The 22,258-nt window shown below is 39.2% G+C and overlaps 11 protein-coding genes across 11 annotated transcripts; 5 read left to right on the top strand and 6 right to left on the bottom strand.

The window, feature by feature from the left end:
* Positions 1-701: 701 nt before the first annotated feature.
* Positions 702-3,395, bottom strand: CBF2 (Cbf2p; the record flags this gene model as incomplete). The annotated part of the gene is made up of 1 exon (XM_071051372.1): positions 702-3,395. The coding sequence occupies one exon, from the start codon at positions 3,393-3,395 to the stop codon at positions 702-704; it is 2,694 nt and encodes an 897-aa protein (XP_070907719.1).
* A 1,316-nt stretch (positions 3,396-4,711) lies between these two features.
* Positions 4,712-6,598, top strand: TPO2 (spermine transporter; the record flags this gene model as incomplete). The annotated part of the gene is made up of 1 exon (XM_071051371.1): positions 4,712-6,598. The coding sequence occupies one exon, from the start codon at positions 4,712-4,714 to the stop codon at positions 6,596-6,598; it is 1,887 nt and encodes a 628-aa protein (XP_070907718.1).
* A 578-nt stretch (positions 6,599-7,176) lies between these two features.
* On the bottom strand, positions 7,177-7,947 carry PRE9 (proteasome core particle subunit alpha 3; the record flags this gene model as incomplete). The annotated part of the gene is made up of 1 exon (XM_071051370.1): positions 7,177-7,947. One exon carries the CDS (start codon positions 7,945-7,947, stop codon positions 7,177-7,179), a length of 771 nt encoding a protein of 256 aa, XP_070907717.1.
* A 411-nt stretch (positions 7,948-8,358) lies between these two features.
* CAF130 (CCR4-NOT core subunit CAF130) lies at positions 8,359-11,778 on the bottom strand (the record flags this gene model as incomplete). The annotated part of the gene is made up of 1 exon (XM_071051369.1): positions 8,359-11,778. One exon carries the CDS (start codon positions 11,776-11,778, stop codon positions 8,359-8,361), a length of 3,420 nt encoding a protein of 1,139 aa, XP_070907716.1.
* Positions 11,779-12,085: 307 nt separating this feature from the next.
* PEX4 (E2 ubiquitin-protein ligase peroxin 4) lies at positions 12,086-12,619 on the bottom strand (the record flags this gene model as incomplete). The annotated part of the gene is made up of 1 exon (XM_071051368.1): positions 12,086-12,619. The coding sequence occupies one exon, from the start codon at positions 12,617-12,619 to the stop codon at positions 12,086-12,088; it is 534 nt and encodes a 177-aa protein (XP_070907715.1).
* Positions 12,620-12,895: 276 nt separating this feature from the next.
* Positions 12,896-13,750, top strand: PHB1 (prohibitin subunit PHB1; the record flags this gene model as incomplete). Its single annotated transcript, XM_071051367.1, has 1 exon — positions 12,896-13,750. One exon carries the CDS (start codon positions 12,896-12,898, stop codon positions 13,748-13,750), a length of 855 nt encoding a protein of 284 aa, XP_070907714.1.
* A 319-nt stretch (positions 13,751-14,069) lies between these two features.
* Positions 14,070-14,588, bottom strand: FHN1 (Fhn1p; the record flags this gene model as incomplete). The annotated part of the gene is made up of 1 exon (XM_071051366.1): positions 14,070-14,588. One exon carries the CDS (start codon positions 14,586-14,588, stop codon positions 14,070-14,072), a length of 519 nt encoding a protein of 172 aa, XP_070907713.1.
* A 363-nt stretch (positions 14,589-14,951) lies between these two features.
* Positions 14,952-15,131, top strand: RNJ42_01199 (uncharacterized protein; the record flags this gene model as incomplete). Its single annotated transcript, XM_071051365.1, has 1 exon — positions 14,952-15,131. The coding sequence occupies one exon, from the start codon at positions 14,952-14,954 to the stop codon at positions 15,129-15,131; it is 180 nt and encodes a 59-aa protein (XP_070907712.1).
* A 571-nt stretch (positions 15,132-15,702) lies between these two features.
* Positions 15,703-18,096, top strand: RNJ42_01198 (uncharacterized protein; the record flags this gene model as incomplete). Its single annotated transcript, XM_071051364.1, has 1 exon — positions 15,703-18,096. One exon carries the CDS (start codon positions 15,703-15,705, stop codon positions 18,094-18,096), a length of 2,394 nt encoding a protein of 797 aa, XP_070907711.1.
* An 842-nt stretch (positions 18,097-18,938) lies between these two features.
* Positions 18,939-19,526, bottom strand: SYF2 (Syf2p; the record flags this gene model as incomplete). Its single annotated transcript, XM_071051363.1, has 1 exon — positions 18,939-19,526. One exon carries the CDS (start codon positions 19,524-19,526, stop codon positions 18,939-18,941), a length of 588 nt encoding a protein of 195 aa, XP_070907710.1.
* Positions 19,527-20,256: 730 nt separating this feature from the next.
* On the top strand, positions 20,257-22,221 carry UTP8 (Utp8p; the record flags this gene model as incomplete). The annotated part of the gene is made up of 1 exon (XM_071051362.1): positions 20,257-22,221. One exon carries the CDS (start codon positions 20,257-20,259, stop codon positions 22,219-22,221), a length of 1,965 nt encoding a protein of 654 aa, XP_070907709.1.
* Positions 22,222-22,258: the final 37 nt, after the last annotated feature.

Below are 22,258 nucleotides of genomic sequence, written 5' to 3'. Positions count from 1 at the left end.
TGACTATCTCGACCTATAATAAGTAATATTCAAACTTTAACGACTTTTATGCGTAATATAGCTATATTCTTCTTTATTTATCCAAGACCTCTCTCCCTCCTCCTTTTAAATTAAGTAAGCAACTCAACACAATGCTCTTGCTTAGATTCTGATTTTTTTTCTTCTGAATCTCACGGCAATTTTCACTATTGTTTAAAAGTTGTCCTTCAAACCAACTCTCTTATGATGATTATCCGTAATATACTAAGTTTTGAATATCGTTTTCAAAAGTTAATCAAGAAAACAATAAATAATTAATAAAAAACACTTGAAAGTCAGGTACGCACTTAACAACCAAGAATGCTTGTCCCCTTTTCGCATTTGGATTTCAATCGATGTGTCTGCAGATCATCGAATTTTTTTGTATTCGAGCAGTTTTTTTTTTTGGACTTCTGGATTACGATTTTTGTACCGCTCTTTCTGTGCACCATTGGAATTTGACAAAATGTTTAAAGGGTCACCACAGAAAATGTTGTAGAGATGAGCATCTCACCCGTAAAATACCTCGGATACTTTTTACAGGTACGCAGTTTTCTAGGTATCTTTAGTTTGCATATTATAATACTAGTAATATGATGGGTAAGAGGGCTCATAGTGTGCTAACTTTTCTCCGTATCAGTAGTGGATCTAATCTTTTAGGTTTTCATAATATTAATTATTAGTTAGTGGCTAGATTCCGATAATAATCCTTTAAAAGATGCGCCGTGATTGTCTTTCCAATCGCGGAGATAATTGGAGAGTTGTTTCAAGGTATAACTATTCTGTTCCTTTAATTCCCAACACGTCTTTATGGCGTCAGGTCTTGGGATCTTTTCTACGTTTACTAAGTAGATAAAGAAGTCCACAATGGGTTTTCTCTCACGGTACAGCGACTCAAATCCAGATCTCCACTTAGACTTGTATTTCTTGTTCATAGAATGAACGCACTCGTTATTTTGTTTGGGGTCTGGGGTATACCATTCCTGGATGATCTCTTCTATTGAGCTCAATCCAGGAGACATCTTAAATGGGTAACCAACAGCATTTGTTGATGCTGATTCAGTAGTAACAGAATTGTTCACAAAAGAATTCTCCATGGTTTCTTTCTTTTGTTTTTTGAATTGTTGTGGAGTATCCCTCTCCAAAGTTCTTAATCTTTTATTAATTTTTGTCTCTATTATTGACTCAACTTTTTCATTAACCATTTTCTCTATCCTATTTTCGAGTTTCATCTCTAGTTGCTCCATCTTTATCTCAAAAAGATTCGCAATTTTGGTTGAGACTAGCTCGTCAATCATAGTACGAAGCTCTGATTGCATTACATTTTCTCCTTCACCATCCTCATCCTCATCTTCATCATTATCATTATCACTATCGTCTTCATTACTGCTCTTGTCTTCTTCAGATTTTTCACTATCGGAGTCATCAGAATCGTCGTCGTCAATAGACAACAATCTAAATCTTTTCTCTTTATTAGCTTTATTACTAATGGGATTCTTTGTTTCCTTCGCATCAATTGTTCTTCGTTCATTCGGCGATACAATTCGCAAACCTTCTTTTTCTCCAAGAATATCTTCAAAGTACTTTAGAATTTCCTCGGGAGTTACTGAATTCAATCGATTTTTCGTGGTTTTTCTGAGCACCTCAATTTTATTTATTACAAACTCTCTGGTTGACCTTTTCATTTCTAGCTTCTCGAATATCTTCTCAAGGAAATCAATAATAAGATTAACGTTCGAAAGTGTTTGAAATTGGATGTATTTGAAGGATTCCTTTTTTATCCTCTCTGCGCTATCTGAGATTGGTGTGAACTGAACTTCCGATTTTATACTAGGATCGAGCATAGAAGGGCTATTTTGCACTGTCATCTCAGATTGTGTACTCTCAGGTTTTATCTCTACCATCAAATTGGGTTCGACGAGATATGAAAATATGCCATTTTGATCTAAAGAGTTGGAATGATAGCCTGGTAAAGATCGTAGAATAGGGGGGATATGTTCATTACCAGAAAACTCAGAGGATGGATGCAAAATGTGCGAGATCCTTTCATTGATAAAAATTTGAAAGTCTGAGTTTTGAAATAGATTCGATTGATCTTTGAATAGTTCATGGTCTGGAAAGAATTTATATATCCACGGCAAATTAGAAACGAATGTATTCCTCAATAATTCCATTACTTTCAAAAAATCTTGGGCTCCCTTTGATAATTCATTATAATTCTCTCTTTTGTATTCTTCAATCTCAGGGAAAACCTGTACCAATAAATCATTAGGCGGTAATTCATGAATATCTGGATTACTTGATGATATGGGCTGATAATTCTGAGAATCGACTTGGGGAGTCTTCACGTTAAGAATTTGGCGAAAGTCAATTGGAATGTCATCAGGGAATACTTCATCGAAATCAACCAAATTAGCCTGCTGGGGGTCAATTTCAGAAGATTCCGGATAATTTACGTCAAAATTTTCGTTCTTGTTTTCTGGGATGGCATTAAAGTATACTCTTCTCTTGTAACCTAAAGAGCAGTACTTAAATACGCTTGAATAGTAGTTACTCAGAGTTTCCTCCTTTGGATAATCAGACAAAGATTTACCTCTAATCAATGGTAGATTGAAATCGCCTAGCAAATTGGGAAAGCCGTCTCCTCTATAAACCGGTTTTACTCCGTAGAAACGAAGATAGAAATATGCAGCTAGTGTAGTCAATGGGCAGATTAAAGGGCAGTCCTGCGGCAGTAAGACACCGCGTATCTTATTAGCCCCACAATCACGTATAAGTAGTCCCTTCCCATCAGATGTAGTAGTAAAACTTGATAACTTCAAGCTGGCTCTCTCTTTGTAACTCCAATTGAGGTAGCTGTACATATGAAAATCCGTTAAAAATCTTAACTTCTCCATACTTGTCTTGAAATATTTATCAGAGAGTTCAGTGGTTGCTGGATTCCACATGTTAAGTGATATTTTGATCAATTTCGTTACTACGCTCGTCTGCAATCCACCAGTTGAGATACTATGCCATCTTTGGTGCAATTTGAATACGTTCGCCAAGTATGTTTCCAACAATGCTCCTGATTCTTCCCCAGTATGTATCGAGCACAATTTGTTCAAAAATAAAAACGAATCAATATAGTTTTTCAGTTCCTGTAGACTATATATGGCTGAAGGAAGCAGTACTACTTTCTCAAGTATGAAGCAATGCACTAGCTTTGGTGACAAGGGAAGCTGGTCGTATCGTACCCCATTCTCCTCTTCTAACTGGATCAAATTCCTCTCTTCACACCATTGCACGTATTTCATATAGTAGGACTTGATCTGGTGCGCCGTCGAGGGCGCAATTGACTCCATCAACTTCCTCACTTCATTGTCCTTCCGCGACATATTAACTTAATAATGATTCCGTTCTGAAGAATTACCTTTGTAATCAACAAGAAATACAAAGATATCAAATAAAAAAAAAAGAATAACCCTAGTTAAACAATCCGATGAGCATCTCAGCTTTTGGGCATTTGACAAGTATGTCCCAACACCTAAACACGTTAAATGTTTCGTATGAAATTATCACAGCAAACCCGCGTCAATCACATGATTACGTACTAAGTTATGCACAATTTATATTACCCGGATTTATATATCAACATTTATTTTACCGATCTGGGGGCGGTGCTTTTTTTTTTCTCTTTACGGAGAATGTATATGTATTATAATTTACCTCACAGTATTGCTTGATTCGTTTAGTACAGTTGTACTTGTTGATAGCGTAGTTAATATGTTGTTTTATTGTAGTTGTTTGATATTATATAATTTAATTACCGCAACTCATCTTCGGAGTCTAACATTTTTTTTTTTGGCTTTCCATCCAGTACAAATCTTAACAAAGATAGTCATCCTCTTCCCACACACCCCATTCAAACTCTTTTAACCCGCGTTCTTTTTATTTTTTTTGGTATTTCATCGGTTGGTCCTGCGTTATCTTCACTGGGTTTCTTTTTTCTATGATTGATTATTTTTTTCCACTCCGCGCGATTTATTTTTATTTTCATTTTGTTGCTCCCACGACGGTTTCACTGCGGAAAGTGGTTCCCCCTTCCAATTTCTTTCTATCTATCACAACGCACTCTCTGTTGCTTCTCTGCTGGGTCTTTCATCATCTGCTAATCTGCTGCTACGGTACTTTCTCTGCTTCTCTCTCTCTTTGATTCTTCTTTTTTTGCCTGTGATTCCGAGGTCTTTTTGAACTTCTATGCTTTTTTCCGGAAAAACCCTTTTTATTAACATCGATTGCTTAGAAAACAGCGTTGCTGTGCTTCATAACTGCCTTTAGTATAGCAGATATCGATTCAATTATAGGAAAAAATCATGATGTCCACTCAGAAACAGTCGCACAACAATCTTATAATGGCAGCTGATATATTATAGTGATCTGGTTCGGTGTTGGACAAAGGGTCTACGGATGTGTCTGTGCAAATAAAGGTAACAGATCTTCTTTTCTGTAGGGCGATACTATAAATTAACCCAAAAAAAAAAAGAAAGAAAGAAAGAAAAGTGAAAAATTTCATAATAAGCCCAATTTCATCATCCCTTCATATATAAGGGCTATACCAATAAATGTTAATTGATTAATTTGATTGCAAGAACAAAGAAAGATAACCAAAACTGTTAAAAAATACTCCAAATATAATTAAAAAATAATAATAATGGATCAAAATTCTTTGGTTTCGTTTTCTTCTGAGACTTCTCAGTCGATAAATAGTGAGCTGGACGTTGAGTCTCAGCAACAACCTAAACAGTATATTCCTAGTGATGAAAAACAGAATGGTATACGTCTGACCCGTACAGAGACCGTGAAATCTCTGCAGGAGATGGGTATGACTCACGATGCCCCAGTGCCGGATGTCAACGCTCCACAAACTACTACAAAGAACGCTATCTTCCCAGAAGAGTACACAATGGAGACACCAACTGGTTTGGTCCCTGTAGCCACTCTACAGTCGCTAGGTAGAACTTCAACAGCCATCTCGAGGTCCAGGACAAAACAGATTGAGAGAACTACCTCCCGTCGCAGTGCGGTTTTGACACCATCACACAATTCCTCCAATAAAGAAGAGCTAGAAGATGAAGAAGAGACCTATAGTGGTAACTCTAAATCAGAGGAACAACCAGAACTTGACCCTGACATCGAGTTCGTCACCTTTGTTACTAACGACCCAGAAAATCCACACAACTGGCCACTATGGATCCGTTGGATGTACACTATTGTCCTTTCGATCCTGGTTATCTGTGTCGCTTATGGTTCCGCCTGTATCACAGGTGGTTTATTCACTGTTCAAGAAAAATACCACGTCGGCTCTGAAGCTGCTATCCTGTCGTGTTCCCTGATGGTTATCGGTTTCTCCCTAGGTCCTTTGATTTGGTCTCCAGTTAGTGATTTATATGGTAGACGTCTTGCATACTTCATTTCTATGGGTTTGTACACAATTTTCAACATTCCATGTGCTTTATCCCCAAACTTAGGTGGTCTTCTGGTATGTAGATTCCTTTGTGGTGTTTTCTCTTCCTCAGGTTTGTGTCTGGTCGGTGGTTCCATTGCTGATATGTTCCCAAGTGAAACTAGAGGTAGAGCCATCGCTTTCTTTGCATTCGCTCCATACACAGGCCCAATCATCGGGCCTTTGGTCAATGGTTTTGTCTCTGTCTGTACTAGGAGAATGGATCTGATTTTCTGGTTTAACATGGCCTTTGCAGGTGTTATGTGGATAATTGTTGCCTTTATTCCAGAGACTTACGCCCCAGTCATCTTGAAGAGACGTGCCTCTAAATTGAGAAAGGAAACTGGTAATCCAAAGATTATGACAGAACAAGAAGCCCAAGGTATCTCTGTGAATGAGATGATGAAAGCTTGTCTAATTAGACCTTTGTATTTCGCTGTAACAGAACCTGTCCTGGATTTGACATGTTTCTACGTTTGCCTAATTTACTCCCTACTGTACGCTTTCTTCTTTGCTTTCCCTGTCGTTTTTGGTGAATTATATGGTTACAAGGATAACTTGATTGGTTTAATGTTTATTCCAATTCTAATTGGTGCAACTATGGCTCTTGCTACCACTTTCTGGTGCGAAAATAAATATTTGCAAATGGTCAAGAAGAGAAAACCAACTCCAGAGGATCGTTTAGTCGGTGCTATGATCGGTGCTCCTTTCGCTGCTGCTGCCCTATGGATCCTTGGTGCCACATCTTATAAGCATATTATTTGGGTAGGTCCAGCTTCCTCTGGTCTAGCCTTCGGTTATGGTATGGTGCTTATCTACTATTCTTTGAATAACTATATCATTGATTGTTACGTTCAATATGCCTCAAGTGCATTGGCTACAAAGGTTTTCTTGAGATCTGCTGGTGGTGCCGCATTTCCATTATTCACTCCTCAAATGTACCACAAATTAGGATTGCAATGGGCAAGTTGGTTATTGGCTTTCATTTCTACTGCTATGATTTTATTGCCATTTGGTTTCTTCTACTACGGTAAAACCCTAAGACATAAGCTTTCCAAGAAGGATTACTCCATTGATACCGTGGAAGGTTTCTAATCAGATGATTTATTACGCTGAGTATTTGTACTCAAAATTGTCAGAAAAAGACAATAATTCTAATTTAATTAACAAATAAATTCTTATACATGGTAATGTACAATAATGTACTCGAAGCATAAAAATGTGATTGGTTGTGGGACTCTTAAGAATTTAATTCCTTTTTTGATACACTTAATTAATATACAAGGGTATTCCATAATCTAAATGCTTCGATTTTCATTTGGGTTAATATTTGCATTTTACTTCAGATATACTGCATTTCGCAAATAAACGACATTTGTGAACTTGCATGTATTGCTTAAAATTTAATTCTCGTTGATGTTTTTCTCTTTCATTAGTATTTTATAGATATAATATATAATTATGGGCTATTTTAATGCCAAAATATAAATTTTGATTTTTCAACTCAATAAGTCGCTCTTGAAATATATAGCCTCTTATGACGTTATCTGTATACCATTCTGTAAAATAAATACATTAACTATGGTGACATGATACTTTCTTTTAGATACATATAATATGTTTTATTTTTGTTATTTTTCATTATACAAGTTACGTAGCATGACATTGAAAAATCAAGACATCTCATCATCCTCATCATCGCTCTTCTTGGATATACCTGTCTTTACCAGAAGCTCCTTGATTTCTGTTGGCTTAAATATTTTTTGTTCGATCTCTTCAGTACCTTCTTTCATTTTCAAGGTAGCAAATTCCAGTCTGTCATATGTTAACGCGCTGCTGTCTGTAGTTTTTGATAAGGTCTTCAATGCTAATTCTATGGCTTCATCCAATTTCATCTCGTCCTTGTAATCCATCTGCAGAAGAGTCTGAGCTGCAGAGGTATTGGCACCAACACTAATAGCTTTCCAACCTGTATAGTTACCGGAAGGATTAGAGGTGTATAATTGGTATCCATATCTATCATCATAACCTGCATAAATGAACGAGACACCATAAGGTCTTAGACCACCATATTGTGTGTAACCTTGCTTGATGTCACTCAATTTTCTAACTAACATCTCCACTGGAATCTCCTCATTATAAGTCTTTAAGTAGTTTTGTGCATGAACTCTAGCAGTATTTATAAGAATTTCAGCATCCGCAGTAAGACCGGCAACAGCCACTGTCGTTCTATCATTTAGTTTATACAATTTTTCTGTAGATGTGTCCTGTTCTAACAATGTAGAGGTCACCTTACGTTCAGCAGCGAGTACGATACCTTCAGAAGTCATGATACCAATGGCTGTACCAGCATGGGAAATCGACTCCAAAGCATACTCAACTTGGTATAGACGCCCTTCAGGAGAGAAAATGGTAGTTCTCGAATCGTATCTTCTGGAACCCATGTTTTTATCTTAAAATCCAATGTTTCGTTTATATTTTTCCTTTAAATACCTTTAGGAAGTACTCAGTTCTTGTTTATAGAGAGTGAATCCTGGCCTTATCAATCAGTGCGCAATTAAAAGTTTAATGCTAATTTCAATTGAGCCAATCTGTACTGATTTGTGTTCTACCTTTGTCCTCCACGCAGCCAGTCCACTTGAATAGGTTAGCCCTTGCTAGTTTGCTACAAATCCCTTCGCTCTCGTTTTGCCACCGCCTTAAAGCGCGGTGAGGGCGATGAAAAGTCACGTGATCATAAACACGTGACTATCTAATACAATATTATATTCATGTTTTATATTTATATTTTTTACAGTTGGCATCTTATGAATTAGGCTTTATGCAATTATATCTAACTACTTAATAGGTATGTTCTAATCTAGGTCATGCTCTGATTGGAAGTCTTCGAATAGCTGGTAGAATGGTATGGGTTTCTCGGATTCCTGGAGCGGTAGTATTTTATCTCCCCTATAAATAATCTTTCTTGTATTGTTATTGAGGTATTCAGCTGGTATTTTAGGTTTGTTATCGAGGAAGTCGTAAAGCACTTCAAGGGCATCTTTACCATCTGTCTCGAGCATTGGACCATCTGATTGTAATTCGTTAACATCATTACCAACCATTGCCTGCTCAACACCATCCTCATTCTCTTCATTATCCAGTTTAGGTTCCTCGTGAGGTGAATCTTGTACGTTTTCCTTCATCTCAAAATAGAGCTCTTTGGCTGCGGGTAGATATGAGATCCAATTCAACAGGAAGGTTTGAAGTTCAACTGTATTTTCACTCTTTGTGATGTCTAACTTTTTAGCACTAATGAGACTTTTTACCATTGTACAAATCAGGCCAACTAGGCCTAATGCATAAGAAGACACATATCCATCATCACTATCATCATCCTCAGTAATCTGCCCACCACTGTTAGATACAGTAGAAGGAGAGTCAAGAGAATTAGATTCAAAGGTTCTGTCCGAAAGAGTTACCGCTGCATTCAGGAAAAACTCTTGAAGTAGCATTTGAGTTTCAATTTCAGATAGTATTACAGTACCTTGCCTCGAAAAATCGCACAATGATATCACTACCTCTTCACCATTATTGACCTCTTCTTTCCCTTCACTATTAACACCCCCACAGCGGTATCCCATCACCAATTCAAATATATAATGTATTACAGTATGATTTAGTTTCAAATGAGTAATGAACCAAATCAGTACCCTTCTATAACCAATGATCATTAGCATTTCATCCATTAAGCACCATGCAAATTCATTATTATAGTAAAGTAGTCTCTCAAACTTTTTTTCAGCACTAATGATCTCATACAATTCATCTGTGGAGAGTATTTTCTCATCTGCAGTTTTCGGGTGTGGAACTGAAGTTCCAGGTAAATAATGTATAATCATATAATCTTGTTCCTCCTTAATACATGAAGCCACACAAAGTAACAAAACGTTCGCTGTACCAGTTTCTAACTTCGTTGTAGTAGCACGTTCAAAAAATTTAACAAATGTATCTTTATGAACATTGCCGAGGAAAACGTAATCCGGATTATAATATAAATTCTCACCTCTAGGAATATCTCTCCAATCCTTTCCACCATAATTAAAATCAAAAAAGCTACGTGCTCTTACAGCAAAAGGATCGGGAGTAGAGGAGAATTTCAATTTGGTCACATCATTTCTTTTCGAATTATCTGATTTATCTTCTAGACTCAATTTATCAGAGTTTTCAATTATCTTATCATCTTCAAAAACACAGTTACACCTTCTATGGATTTCAGTCGTGTTGTTCTTATCCTCTTCATCTTCTCCACTAATATCCTCATCTTCAGTGTCTGATACTACATTATAATCCTCATATTCGTAATCGAACATGTACTCAATGTCTTCGTCGAACCGATCACCAGGTGTTAAGTCCACCAACAAATTAGTTATATCATCGAGCTCGATTCCACTCTCTATAAATGATTTTATGACAGTGCGCATATCAGAGATAAGAGCACCGTTACAAAGTTTTCTGCCGTGTGGAGACATAAATGTATTAAAGGATTCATGTTTGAAGTCATGTTCATTAATATCAACTCTTTCATTTAGTATCGTTGCAAGAACAGAACGAAGAGCTGAACACCCACGAACTGTAGCTCTAACTAGTAATGGAGTCTCAAAAGTTGACTCAGCTTCTTCGAGCCTATCAATTTGTAATCCAAGAAAAACAATTTTGGAGAGACATTTCCAAAGGTAATATAGGTCGAATAGAAAAGGGTTTTTGCCCAAAGGTTGATTTTCATAAGTCTTATAGATGGCGTATACGCACAAAATATCAATCATATAGAGCAACTCTAAATCCTGTGTATTGAGATCTTTCGGTACCCATCGGTCAATAGTCTTCTTCCAATCCTCGCTGTCCTCGAAATTTTCAATATCTTGTAATTTTTCGTAATCATCACATAGAAGCTTAACAGTTGTCATTTTGACAATTTTCATCAAGTTCATACACATCATAAATTTATCCTCAGTTTTCACGATAGGTTTATGAAGTATAGTAATTGAACGGTAAAGACCTAGGAATATAAGATATACCTGGTCAATTGAGATTATCTGGCTATCTGTGGGACTCGGCTGAGTCAGAGGATCAACCAGACCAGCAAGCAGTTTAAAATGAATTTCTAGATCCGTTGAGAGTATATTAGGTTTATCCAAATTTAAATACCTGAAGAGTATTTCATGCCTTAGTTCTGTAATCTTCATAACGTTTTTATTTTCATAAATACCATTTTGGTCCAGCTCAAATGAATACACTATTTCATCATCAACTATATCTTTCTTGTACGGCAGTTCATTTGCTCCACCATATAACCATTTATAATTATCAATTTCGATTGCATCACTAATTTCCTTTATAGTATTAAGCCTCCTTAGTACGGAGAGACCTTGGTTAACTGGTCTAGGAAAATTACAAAACTTAGTTACGAAGTTGAATATCGGGTTAGCTGTTTGCAGCTCAGAAGTCCCAACAGAGTGGAATGGCGCACAATATCGCAAATACGACCCGTTGAATTCAACTACTCTATTAGAATCACGAATAATCCTCACTGCTTCTTTCGCCGTTGGCGTAGCATTGTCCTCACTCTTCTCCAATGTATTGAGTAATAAACTCCGTATGATTATCTGTGAATATTGTAAGTACTCCACCATTAGGTTGAATCCAGGATCCAGGAGTAGTTTATTTGTCAGTGTCGAGCTGCCGCTCGGCAAGAACTCTTTCAATGCCATTTTATATTTGGGGTCGGCAAATCTACTAATTTCAAAGTTCAAACTCTCGTTACTGAGAAGGTACTGAAGAAGCAAACATAACAGCTTAATATCTGTACTCCACTGTTTTGTCAAAGCCCTATAACCCCTTGTATCAGTGACATACACATTCTTGTACGGCCTCATATCCTCATAGTTCCAATCAGTGAGTAACTCGACAACTCTTTTGCCCCCCTTAGTAGTGAGAAACACAAGTGTCACCAACTCAGCAAGTGTCATATCTCTATATTTATTCCGTTGCTCAAAGAGACAAACATCAGTGATATCACTCACGAACAGCTCCTCTGCACGTTCCATAAGTTTCTTCATCTCTTCCGCCAGCTCATCTTGCTCCGATCCTGCAACATCCATATCTCTCATCGCCCTAATAACCCCACGCACCGTAGAATCAGCATCAACTTCAGCATCATATTCCTGAACAACTTGAGAATCAATCTTCTCCGTGGTTCCCTTGCTGTTCTTCCCTGACTTCTTCTTCTTACTCATCTATCTCTGTCTTTTTTTTAATTTTTATATCTTCTTTTGTTTCTGAAGTTAGGATAGCCCAAACCAATTCACCTTCTTCTCTACTTGGCTAACAGTATATTGAAAACAAGACAACTTAACTTAGTACAACTCCATTATATCTATAGTACTGTCAAAAAACTTTGAAAGACTGTCACTTCGAGAGAGGCCATCGCCCCGCCATATGAAAAAACCTTCGAATTTCCCAAATTTTATTTTTAGTGTACCGGGTAACCAGTATTCGCATCATATATGGGAATAGTCCCCCATTAGTTTGTTGAAGTTCTGGCTAGGACAGGTAGTAGTTGACTATACCGTACAGTGCTCCTTTGTCGTTGCTTCTAGTGATCTGGGCCATATCTACGTCTAGCGGAGAGTCCGGTTCGGGTTCCTGGAGCAAGATGTATACCGCCTGCGTGACGTGGAGCAAATCCCATATCGGCGTCCAGCCCGCGGGTTTCAGTATATCTAGACATATCTCCCCTGTGCTGCGGTCCACATTACAGTGTGGAGGCACTTTGAACCCTCCATCTCGTGTCGCCTCAAACTTGAACTCCGGCGGCACCATCGGGTACCCCGCAGGCACCGCAATCGCCAGCTTAAAATTGTGGCCCTCATACGGCGTACCCGCAGGACCCTCAATTACCGCATACCACCGCGACAGATCCGACTCATCAACAGGTGCCAACTCTACAATAAATCCATAGTCATCCCGACCACCGCCAGCAGCGCCAGCACCAGCAGCGCCAGCACCAGCAGCGCCAGCAGCGCCGAAACGATCCAACTTCCGCACCTTGACCAACTCCTTAGCTAGCCTCGACATACTTGGGGGTTGCACGCTAGAGTTATAAGCTAATGTGGGTGAAAGTGAGTCCGCCTTTAAACCCTAATGCTTTCCCCTCGTCCAATGAGCTTGGTCTCTGGCAACGATGTCTAATTTTTTTTCTGTTGGGAGGGCGCACAAGAGAGGGAAGGGCCTTAAAGGCGAGAGACCCCCCGAAACCCAAAGGGGGACTTTATAAAGAGGCTTACTTCAAAGACCAACCAAATATTGCATTGTGAATAAGCGTAAAGCATTACGAAGGTAGTTAAAAATAACATGTCACAGCCATTTATCAGAGTGTTGACGAAGATTGCGATTCCCGTGGGTGTAGCTGTTTCTGGGCTGCAGTACTCGATGTACGATGTGCAAGGTGGGTCCCGAGGAGTTATATTTGACCGTTTGAAGGGTGTGAAGTCCGAGGTTGTTGGTGAAGGTACGCACTTCCTCGTTCCTTGGCTGCAGAAGGCTATTATATATGATGTGAGGACGAAGCCTAAGAGCATTGCTACGAACACTGGTACTAAGGATCTGCAGATGGTGTCGTTGACGTTGCGTGTGTTGCACCGTCCTGACGTGTTGCAGCTGCCACTGATCTACCAGAACCTGGGTCTGGACTACGACGAGCGTGTGCTGCCCTCTATTGGTAACGAGGTGTTGAAGTCTATAGTTGCGCAGTTCGACGCCGCTGAGCTGATCACGCAGCGTGAGATTGTGTCGCAGAAGATCCGCCAGGAGCTGTCGCAGCGTGCGAACGAGTTCGGTATCAGGCTAGAGGACGTCTCCATCACACACATGACGTTTGGTCCCGAGTTCACTAAGGCCGTTGAGCAGAAGCAGATCGCGCAGCAGGATGCCGAGCGTGCCAGGTTCCTGGTGGAGAAAGCAGAGCAAGAGAGGCAAGCGAGCGTTATCCGTGCTGAGGGTGAGGCTGAGTCCGCCGAGTACATCTCGAAGGCCTTGTCGAAGGTCGGTGACGGTCTGCTGCTGATCAGACGTCTAGAGGCCTCGAAGGAGATAGCACAAACGCTGGCCAACGCACAGAACGTCACGTACTTGCCAAACAACCACGCCCACAACGACGACTCCAGCGGCTCTAGCAACACCTTGCTACTAAACCTGGGAAGGACTTAGTATTTTTTATTTTATACCCACCTTGGGTTAATAACGTACAAAACGATGTATATAGTCTTTAATATAATATAATATAATGTAAGAAGAGTAGTAACCAATTCAATTGAAAAGACAGATAGGATATTGAAAATTAGAAATTAGATATAAAAAATTATTTAATTTTAATAAAAAAAAATAGAAAAAAATTTGGGTTTTTTTATTTCTTGGAATGTGTGTAAAGAGATTTGTTTTATTTTATTTTTTTTTTTTCACTTTGGGTATCAAAAATAAAACAAAACAAAATCTTGTTCAGTTATTTATTTTATTTTTGGGTGTTTTTTTAAACTTGGGAGATGGATGGGACACCAACTTCGGTGTGGTGCTTTCTTCTCATCTTGGAGCCGAATGCACCGTTGGATACGACGGATACGATGGACATGATCATCTTAGCTAGGAAGATGGCCATAGAGAAGTAGAAGAAGGCGACTAGGGCCTGGGCCTGTCTACATCTGGAGCCGGAGCCCTGGATAATCTTTGTGTTTCTCTCCAAGTATCTCTGGTTCTTACAGGAGTGGGCCCTGATACCGACAGCCAGCACTGTACCTGCGGTGAAGGTGAAGGCGAAGTTGAGGAAGTCCAGGACGAACAGGACGAGAGGGAAGGCCAGGATCTCGAAGAAGTTAGCGAAGATACCGTAGAGGGAGTCAGAGGCCAGACCCCATGCGGCAGCGAATAGACAGTAGTTGACACGGGAAGAGTGTCTCTTCCTCGTGTTAATTAAACTGGAGGTCAACCCCAGACAGATAATCAAAAACACAGCGTTAACAATACGCAACAAGTTATCAGCAACAGAAAGCATTTATAGTTATTATTATTATTATTAGTAGTAGTATATAATATTAATATTAATATAATACTATTATCTCTTCAATGAGAGAAGGAAAAAAAAATTTCTTTCACCTCACAAGAGCAGTAATACTCTTTATATATAGTAAAAGATTTTTTTTGATATTAATTAACCACTATAAAGAGTAAGGCCCATTGGGTTTGTGCGCACTCAAACACCCGCACTCCCAGAAAAAAACAGCCTTCAATAGCGAATTGGGCATTGGGCGATTGCCCAACAAACGAAATAAACAAAGAAAAAACGTTTTTTGTCCGAAAAAGGGGATGTCGCCCGTGCAGAGGGACACCGAGTGTCCACCGCTTCCCACAGAGAGAGATGGACGCAGCAGAGGGCAGGAGGGCAGGAGGGCAGGAGGGAAGAATCTCCGATGTTTACACGATTTCCCGAAGAGGTATAAGGGGCTCCATTCCCCTATTTTCCCTCATCTCGACTCTCTTCCCCCCCCCCCCTACAACCCCACAGAACAGTGGGCAGAGGCAGAGGCAAAGAGACTGAGAAGAGAAGACAGCGAAGACACGGCAATTGCATAAACATCTCCAGCGCATTACAGCTAAGACTGTATTACGATACTATGCAGTATTACGATATAGTACACTACTATAGTAATACTGTAATACGATAACAATACAGTAATACAGTATGGTAATATACTGGCATATAGGGGAGGGACAAACGCGGTTCAGTGCGATAGAGCCGGTTGTTCTGACATACACGTACAAATACGAGTGCAAGACATTTGTACAACAGAGACATGCACGTACAAACAGACAAGAGAACAAACAATCCCAGTTTCACCCGGGTAACGAACCAAGAAAACCAAAAAAAAATAAAAAATTGGTGAGGGGGAGAGAGAAGGGAAAGGGAAAGGGAAAGGGAAAAAGCTATTCGATTTTTAAGAAGAGGGTTAATTTAATTTTCAGGGATTGTCTCTCTCTCTCTCTCTCCCTTATATATATAGAGTTTATTGAGAAAAAAAATAATAAATAAAACAAATAAACAATTGCTAGGTTCTTTGAAATCAGAAATTAAAACAATAATTAACAAAAACAAAAAAAAACAAACATAAATGTCGTTTAAGAGGGACGACCCGTTTGCTAGGTTGTTGCAGGAGCAACAACCTGTTGCTAAGAAATCAATCTTGACCAAGACGCTAAGAGATAAGGAATACGTCTCGCCATTCAGAGGCTCTGCAGCACCATCCATTGCTTCGCATAGGAGAAGACGCTTCTCAGCGTCTTCTTCTGCCTCATCGGTGAACCGCACCACTGCCGCGGCATCGTCTTCTTCTTCTTCCACGGATTCAGAAGACGCGTCCTCCGATGAAGAAGTGCATGATCACGTGCAAGAAGAGGGTAACACTTTCCGTAAGTCCCGTCCGGCGTACAATAAGAATGCGAAGAACGAGAAGTTCCCGACGGTGAGTGCCACTGCTGAGCTGGCCAACAAGGATCCCCGCGACCTCGGTTACAAGACGTTGAGCAAGGACACCAAGCGCGCCAAGGACATCAGGTTCCCAGTGTACTTGACAGAGAATGAGATGAGACAGCAGACCATCTTGAAGGAGCTGGACCTCAAGGAACAGAAGCTGCAGTACCTCAAGGATTGTCAGGAGATCAGAGATTTGACCGTTAAGCAGGACGAAGACGAGGACGAAGACGAGGACGAGGACGAGGACACCGATATCGAGGGCACCCAACAAGACGTCGAGGGTGATAACGACACTATCAAGGAGGCCCGCAACATCCAGGCCCCAAACTTGCAGGAAAAGACTCCAGAAGTCGAGCAGGAGAGCACCCCTCCTATTATGAAGAGCTCCGCCCTAGCCATGGAGCAGGCCGCCGCCCTTGAAGAAGCCTCCGGCGCACCTGTAGACGAAGGAGAAGAACAAGTTGACCAAGAACAGTCGGCTACTGGTGAATCAGTCGAAGTCGAAGTCGAAGAAGAAATCGTAGAAGGTGAAGCCGCTTTACCAACCACCACCATGCAGACCACCGAGAGCTCCCAACCAATGACAACCGAAGACACTGTCGAGGACACTGCATCTACCATCCCAGCTGCTTCCACAGTTACCGGGGACACCGAGAGTTTCCTAACTGTTGCTACTCCTGCTCCTTACCAAAAGGCTCCGAAGGTTCCTTACCAGGAAGTTCCTGAGAAACAGAACAAGCTAGGTGGATTCTTCAAGAGATCTTCTGACAACAACCTGTCCTCAGCTCATCCTATTATCTCTGACGTCCCAGTGATCCCTCCTCAGGAGAACTTTGACTTCCCAATTGCTACCCCAGAAAACCCTGAAATCATCGCAAAGACAGAGGAGTACGGGTACATGTCCAAGCCTGTCTACGACAAAGTTGTCTACGACGAATCGAAGCACAGACGCTGGTTGAAGGACTTCAGAAAGACCGAGAAGGTCAAATACAACGACAAGATGGCTGAGTACAACAATGAGCTCGATGAGTTGCAGAAGGAAATCGACATGATCTACGAATCCATGGAGAAGTTGAAGGGAGAAACTGCCGCTAAGATTGATGTCAGTGAGAATAACCTAGTCAAGAAGATCTTCCACAGAAACCAATTACACAACGAGGAAAAGAACAAGATCTTCAAGGAAACTGAACATTTGAAGAACCAGAAGATTAAGCAAAAGGATGAAGTCTTGAACAAACAATCTGTGGTTCAAGAAGAAATCACCCAATTGCAAGGCCAGAAGAGCAACGTCAGAGAAGAGTTCGACAAGTGGACTACTGATATGACCGTTCTAGGACAACATTTGGATGCTAAGGTTATGAAAGTCACTCAAATTAACATGAAGCAAGCTCAAACACAGAAGGAGATCGAGAAGCTAGAAGAACAAAAGAAGCTATACGAGGAGGAGATCGCCGCAGCCAAGAAGAGGCATGAAGAAAGTCAAAAAGTTGTTGAAAGTTACGAGAACAAAGAATACTTGCCTAAGATTCACGAATTCGATAACCAAATTTCAAATCTATTGAATGAACTAGCCTTGATTAAACAAGAAAACGCTAATGAACAAACTGAATTGAGTAACATCACTAAGAAACTTGAGGAAGAACGTCGTGCCCATGAAGAAAAGATGAAATTGGAAGCTGAAGAACGTGAACGTCAAGAAAAGAACTTGTTGGAGAAGCAAAGACTAGAACTGGAAGCTAAAGCCGAGGAACAAAAGAGAGAACACGAAGAACAACTCCGCAAGATTAGAGAAGATCACGAAAATGAACTAAACATTGTCAAGAAGCAAAAAGAAGGCCTTGAGACCGAGAAACTAATGGAAGAGCACAAAGCCAATGAAAGCTTGAAAAAAGAAGTCATGGAAAAGCAACGTAGACAAGCTGAAGCTCAGCACGCTGCCCAAAATAAATCTATTGTATCAAGCTCTGTTGATGATATGCAAGATAACTCGCTTTTCGAATTCAAGACTGAAGAAGAAATCATGTATGTCTAAATACCTGAGGATTGTCATGTCAACTTTTAATGTGCTAAAATTTTCAAATATTCTATGCTAGTTATTCCAGCAAAAATAAAAAATACTATAATTCCGTTTTGTTTATTTTTATTTGTCAACGGTTTGTTAATATTTTGTTGATGAATTTGCTGTATCACCAACTTGTTTCATTTTATTTTTCTACCCCAATTTAATTTTCTATTCCCATTTTATCGAATTTTATTTTCTATTTTAGTAAACGTCTTTTTTTTTATTAAAAAAATCCTTTATTAATTAATTATCCAATAGTTTTTTTTACAAATTATATTGTGTTATGTAATCTTTAATATTTTAATCCAAAATTTATACTCCTACAAAAGCTGTACCTGAAACAAGGCGTCTAGTCTTGGTAAAATGAGCTCTAGCCTTTTTACCTGTATCCATTTATATTTTCCTTTACAGTCATTGAACCAGTCCGTTAAAGTTAGATTTTAGGCTTTTTATATCGATCGTGTGATATAACAAGAAACAGTTAGGCAGTGTAATAAATAGTAATAATATAATTTGCTTTATAAAATAATTTATAAAATTAGAAAATAACAAAAAAAATTAAGAGTTGTAAAAAAGGGTTTCTTGCTGGATATGGTCCATTTCTATAAGTATGATTATCTTAGTGTGACCGGGTATGCTAATAAAACAAGATTGAATGCACGCGTTTTTTGTGAGTTTTTAATATGTATTAAGTGTTAAATCATGAATATTTTTTTATTTTTTTTTTTGTCTTTTTATTTCCTTTCTACTTTGGAGAGGTAGAGATAGGATGGATTTCGAGAATTGTATTATCGTTTATCAAGAGTCTGGTATTATCGTTTATCAAGAGTCTGATTGAAGTGTCTATTCTTGTCATTGACGGAGTTCGTTCCTGTACTTTTTATCTCATTTGCCTCCAACTCTTTCTTCTTCAACTCATATCGCCTATCTGAAGTAGCTATCAGATTTTGTGCCAGCTGATCTACTAGTTTCTTGTCATCCTTCAGATGCACTTTCCCTGTACTCTTATGAATCTTGAACTCTGTCTCCCGGGGTTTGTCCGCTTGTCCACTCCCGAACTGCTTCTGTAGCGCGGTCTCTAAATCCTTGTCGTAACTCCTCTTGGCCAAGTACTGGCGCCCACCACGTCTTTTCTTCCCATCCTGCTTCTTCTCCCAGTTTATAAAATCCTGCACAGTATAGTTAAAGAGGTTAGTCCGCATATCACTCTGCTCATCCGATGACCGCTTCTCCTCGTCACCGTCCTCATCATCTCGCATACTATACACTTTCGGCTTCCCAGATACATTATCTTGTTCCGAGCTCCTCTCTTCAGCCATCAACTTCCTGTTATGAACCTTAATATCCTGTATAGACCGCTTCAACTGCCGTAACCGACTGCTATACTCCTCTAAATTCATCTTTTCTTGCCCCGCTATATCTCGCTAAACCTGTCTCTAGATATTTAAACACTCTTGTATCAGTTCATCTAGTAACAATACTAATAAATATTAATTAATATTTAAAAGGAGCCCTAAATCCCGATGGCCTTTAAAGAATGCAAAACCGATTATTTTACAATACAGAAACTTAACACAGCACAGAACACCCCGCACACCAGACACCCAAACAAATAACAGCGTGTGTCTGTGCGTTGCCTCTGTGCGTCCAAGCAGGTACCGATATTTCTGTTAAATGAAACCCTTCGTTTTATCTACGGACGTTTCTAGCTGGTACGGGAGAAGGGAGAAAACCCGTACCCACAATATCCTTGCCTTCTTTAAAATCCGGGTAACGGTGTATTGGCTGGGTAACTCTTATGTTACCCGGATGTATCTTATATACATATGTACGGTTGCTGTAACGTGATTATATCCGGGTAATGATGCCCGGGTAACAGGTAATTGGCCCTTTTTTTGTTTTCTTTCTTTTTTTTTTTTAATTATTTTTTAATTTTGAAAAAGTGAAAAATTTTTGCGATGAGCTCATCGATTTAGCTTAGAGCTTTTGTTGCACTTGAATGTGTCTTGAATAGTCGCCTAATATAGTGTATTAATATATTGCATATTACCTTATTTATAGTAAGAACTTCTTCTTGGTTTTAACAAAAAAAAGTTTAAAAAGTAAATTACAAAACTAAGAAAAAAAACAATGCCTTCATTATCGCAACCATTTAGGCTGGCTGTGCTGCCTAAGATTGCATCTCTGCATAACTTCTCTCAGAAGAAGACTTATATAAAAGTTGCTGATTCGTTTACTCCAGAGTCTAACAGTGTGCTACTAGGTATTTCTGGGTCGGCTATCTCTCACTACGTTATCACTCCTACCCCTAGACTAACGTTCAATGTGCCTATCCCATCTACCCATCTGGTTACCGCTTGTAACATGGGTACCCAGGGAGAAGACGATACTGAGGAAGTGTGGTGCTACGCTCTATCCGCTAACAACAGGTCTCACACGCTGAACTGCTTAATACGTAAGATTGATGCCACGAACTCCTCAGTAACTGACAACAACCCGCAATTCAGTTTGAAATGCAAGGAGGAGATAATAAATATAGAGGTCGATGCCAAGAATAAAGTAATCACTGTGTTGTTTGACTCCGGTATGATCCAGTTCTATGACTTGGAATTGAAACTGCTAAACTCCATTTCTACCCCATACAAAGACATAAAAATTGTCAAGACATTCCAAGAAAACGGTATTGAGTTCATGCTCTTGATCTCCGACGTCAAAGATAGCAAAGTTGCCCTGCAGTTGTACGAGGTGAATGCTACGAAACACAAGGTTAAAGAATTGAACTCCTCCATTATTGAAAATTTCAACCTAGAGGACTCATTATTGTGTTATCAATTTGGTAAACTTTATAGGCTCTACAAGGATGAGGTCGAAGTCTACTCCATACCTTCTTTGCAATTATCTCTAAAGGTGAAGATACCGTTCTTGACTGAAGCCCTCAAGGAACACGGTGACGATTGCTTGATATCTTTCAAATCTATTGCATCCAATAGAATCCTACTGACTGTCAAGAATAAGATTTATCTACTGGACTTGCTGCATAAATCCATATTATCTGAACGTGAAATTGGGCACATGAAGACCTTCCAAATCCTGAAGACAGCAATGAATAGAGACTCTACCGAAAGTAAGCTAACAATCGCTCTTGGTATTTCAACTAAAAACGGTCAAAACCCAACATCCGCCTTGGAGATCATTAACATTGATGTTGGTTCAAATAGTCTGAAAGACTCGGTAGGAAAGAGTTTCTTGAAGAGCACCACAGGTGGTAAACCAATCCAATACAAAACTCTAATTGACTCAGAAGAAGGAACTGTTCCTGAAATCAATTATGACAAAATATTATCAAAACTATCAAAAGTGAACAAAAGTGAAGAATTCGATAACATATTTTTCAAGGAATTGAAAATCAAGGAAGATTTATTTACTGAAACTTGCAGGTTTGTTAATAATCAACAATTTTTGGGTTCTGTCCTTGACCTTATCTTCAAAAACCTGGATTACGCTAAAGAATGTCCAAGATCTCTGATATTTTTGTTGACTCACCCACTATTTCCAAGAGAACGCGCAGCAAAACTATTACATAGATTCAAAGATAACTCTAGGCTTTTTAAACAAACTGTTGTGACTTGTCCTAACCTTCCTTTGAATGAATTGTTAGAAGAGTTATTCTCCATAAGAAATGCTGAATTAGTCCTAGACATATCTTTAAGAATACTTCAAGATTACACAAGGGATTCAATTAAGGACGAAATCAAGAAATTAGATAAGGTTTCCGCTGAGAACTTTTTGAATTTCATTATTAAAATGGAGGACAATGGGAAAGACTTACAAGAATATAAAAGGAGCACACCACAGCTTTTCAAGCTACTATCGCTTGTTCTAGATTCTATCGGGTTATTTGGTCTGGATAACAATCTTTTGAATCACTTGTCAACTTATATAGAGAAACAAGTGGAAGTTGCAGAAAGGAACTCTGTATTATGGAATATGATGGACTCTACGAGTATCGGGATTAGTAGACCCTCTCACTCTCATACTTCAAAGAGTTCTGAAAATTCTCAATCTGCATATATAGTCGATTATCTAGAGATATAGGCATCTCGTTTAAGAATATAATTACTGACTTTGCATT

The sequence above is a fragment of the Nakaseomyces bracarensis genome, assembly GCF_045282275.1.
Source record: "Nakaseomyces bracarensis strain CBM3 chromosome Unknown Scaff6_0, whole genome shotgun sequence".
Taxonomy (NCBI): domain Eukaryota; kingdom Fungi; phylum Ascomycota; class Saccharomycetes; order Saccharomycetales; family Saccharomycetaceae; genus Nakaseomyces; species Nakaseomyces bracarensis.
This window is presented reverse-complemented; position numbering and strand designations above follow the sequence as displayed.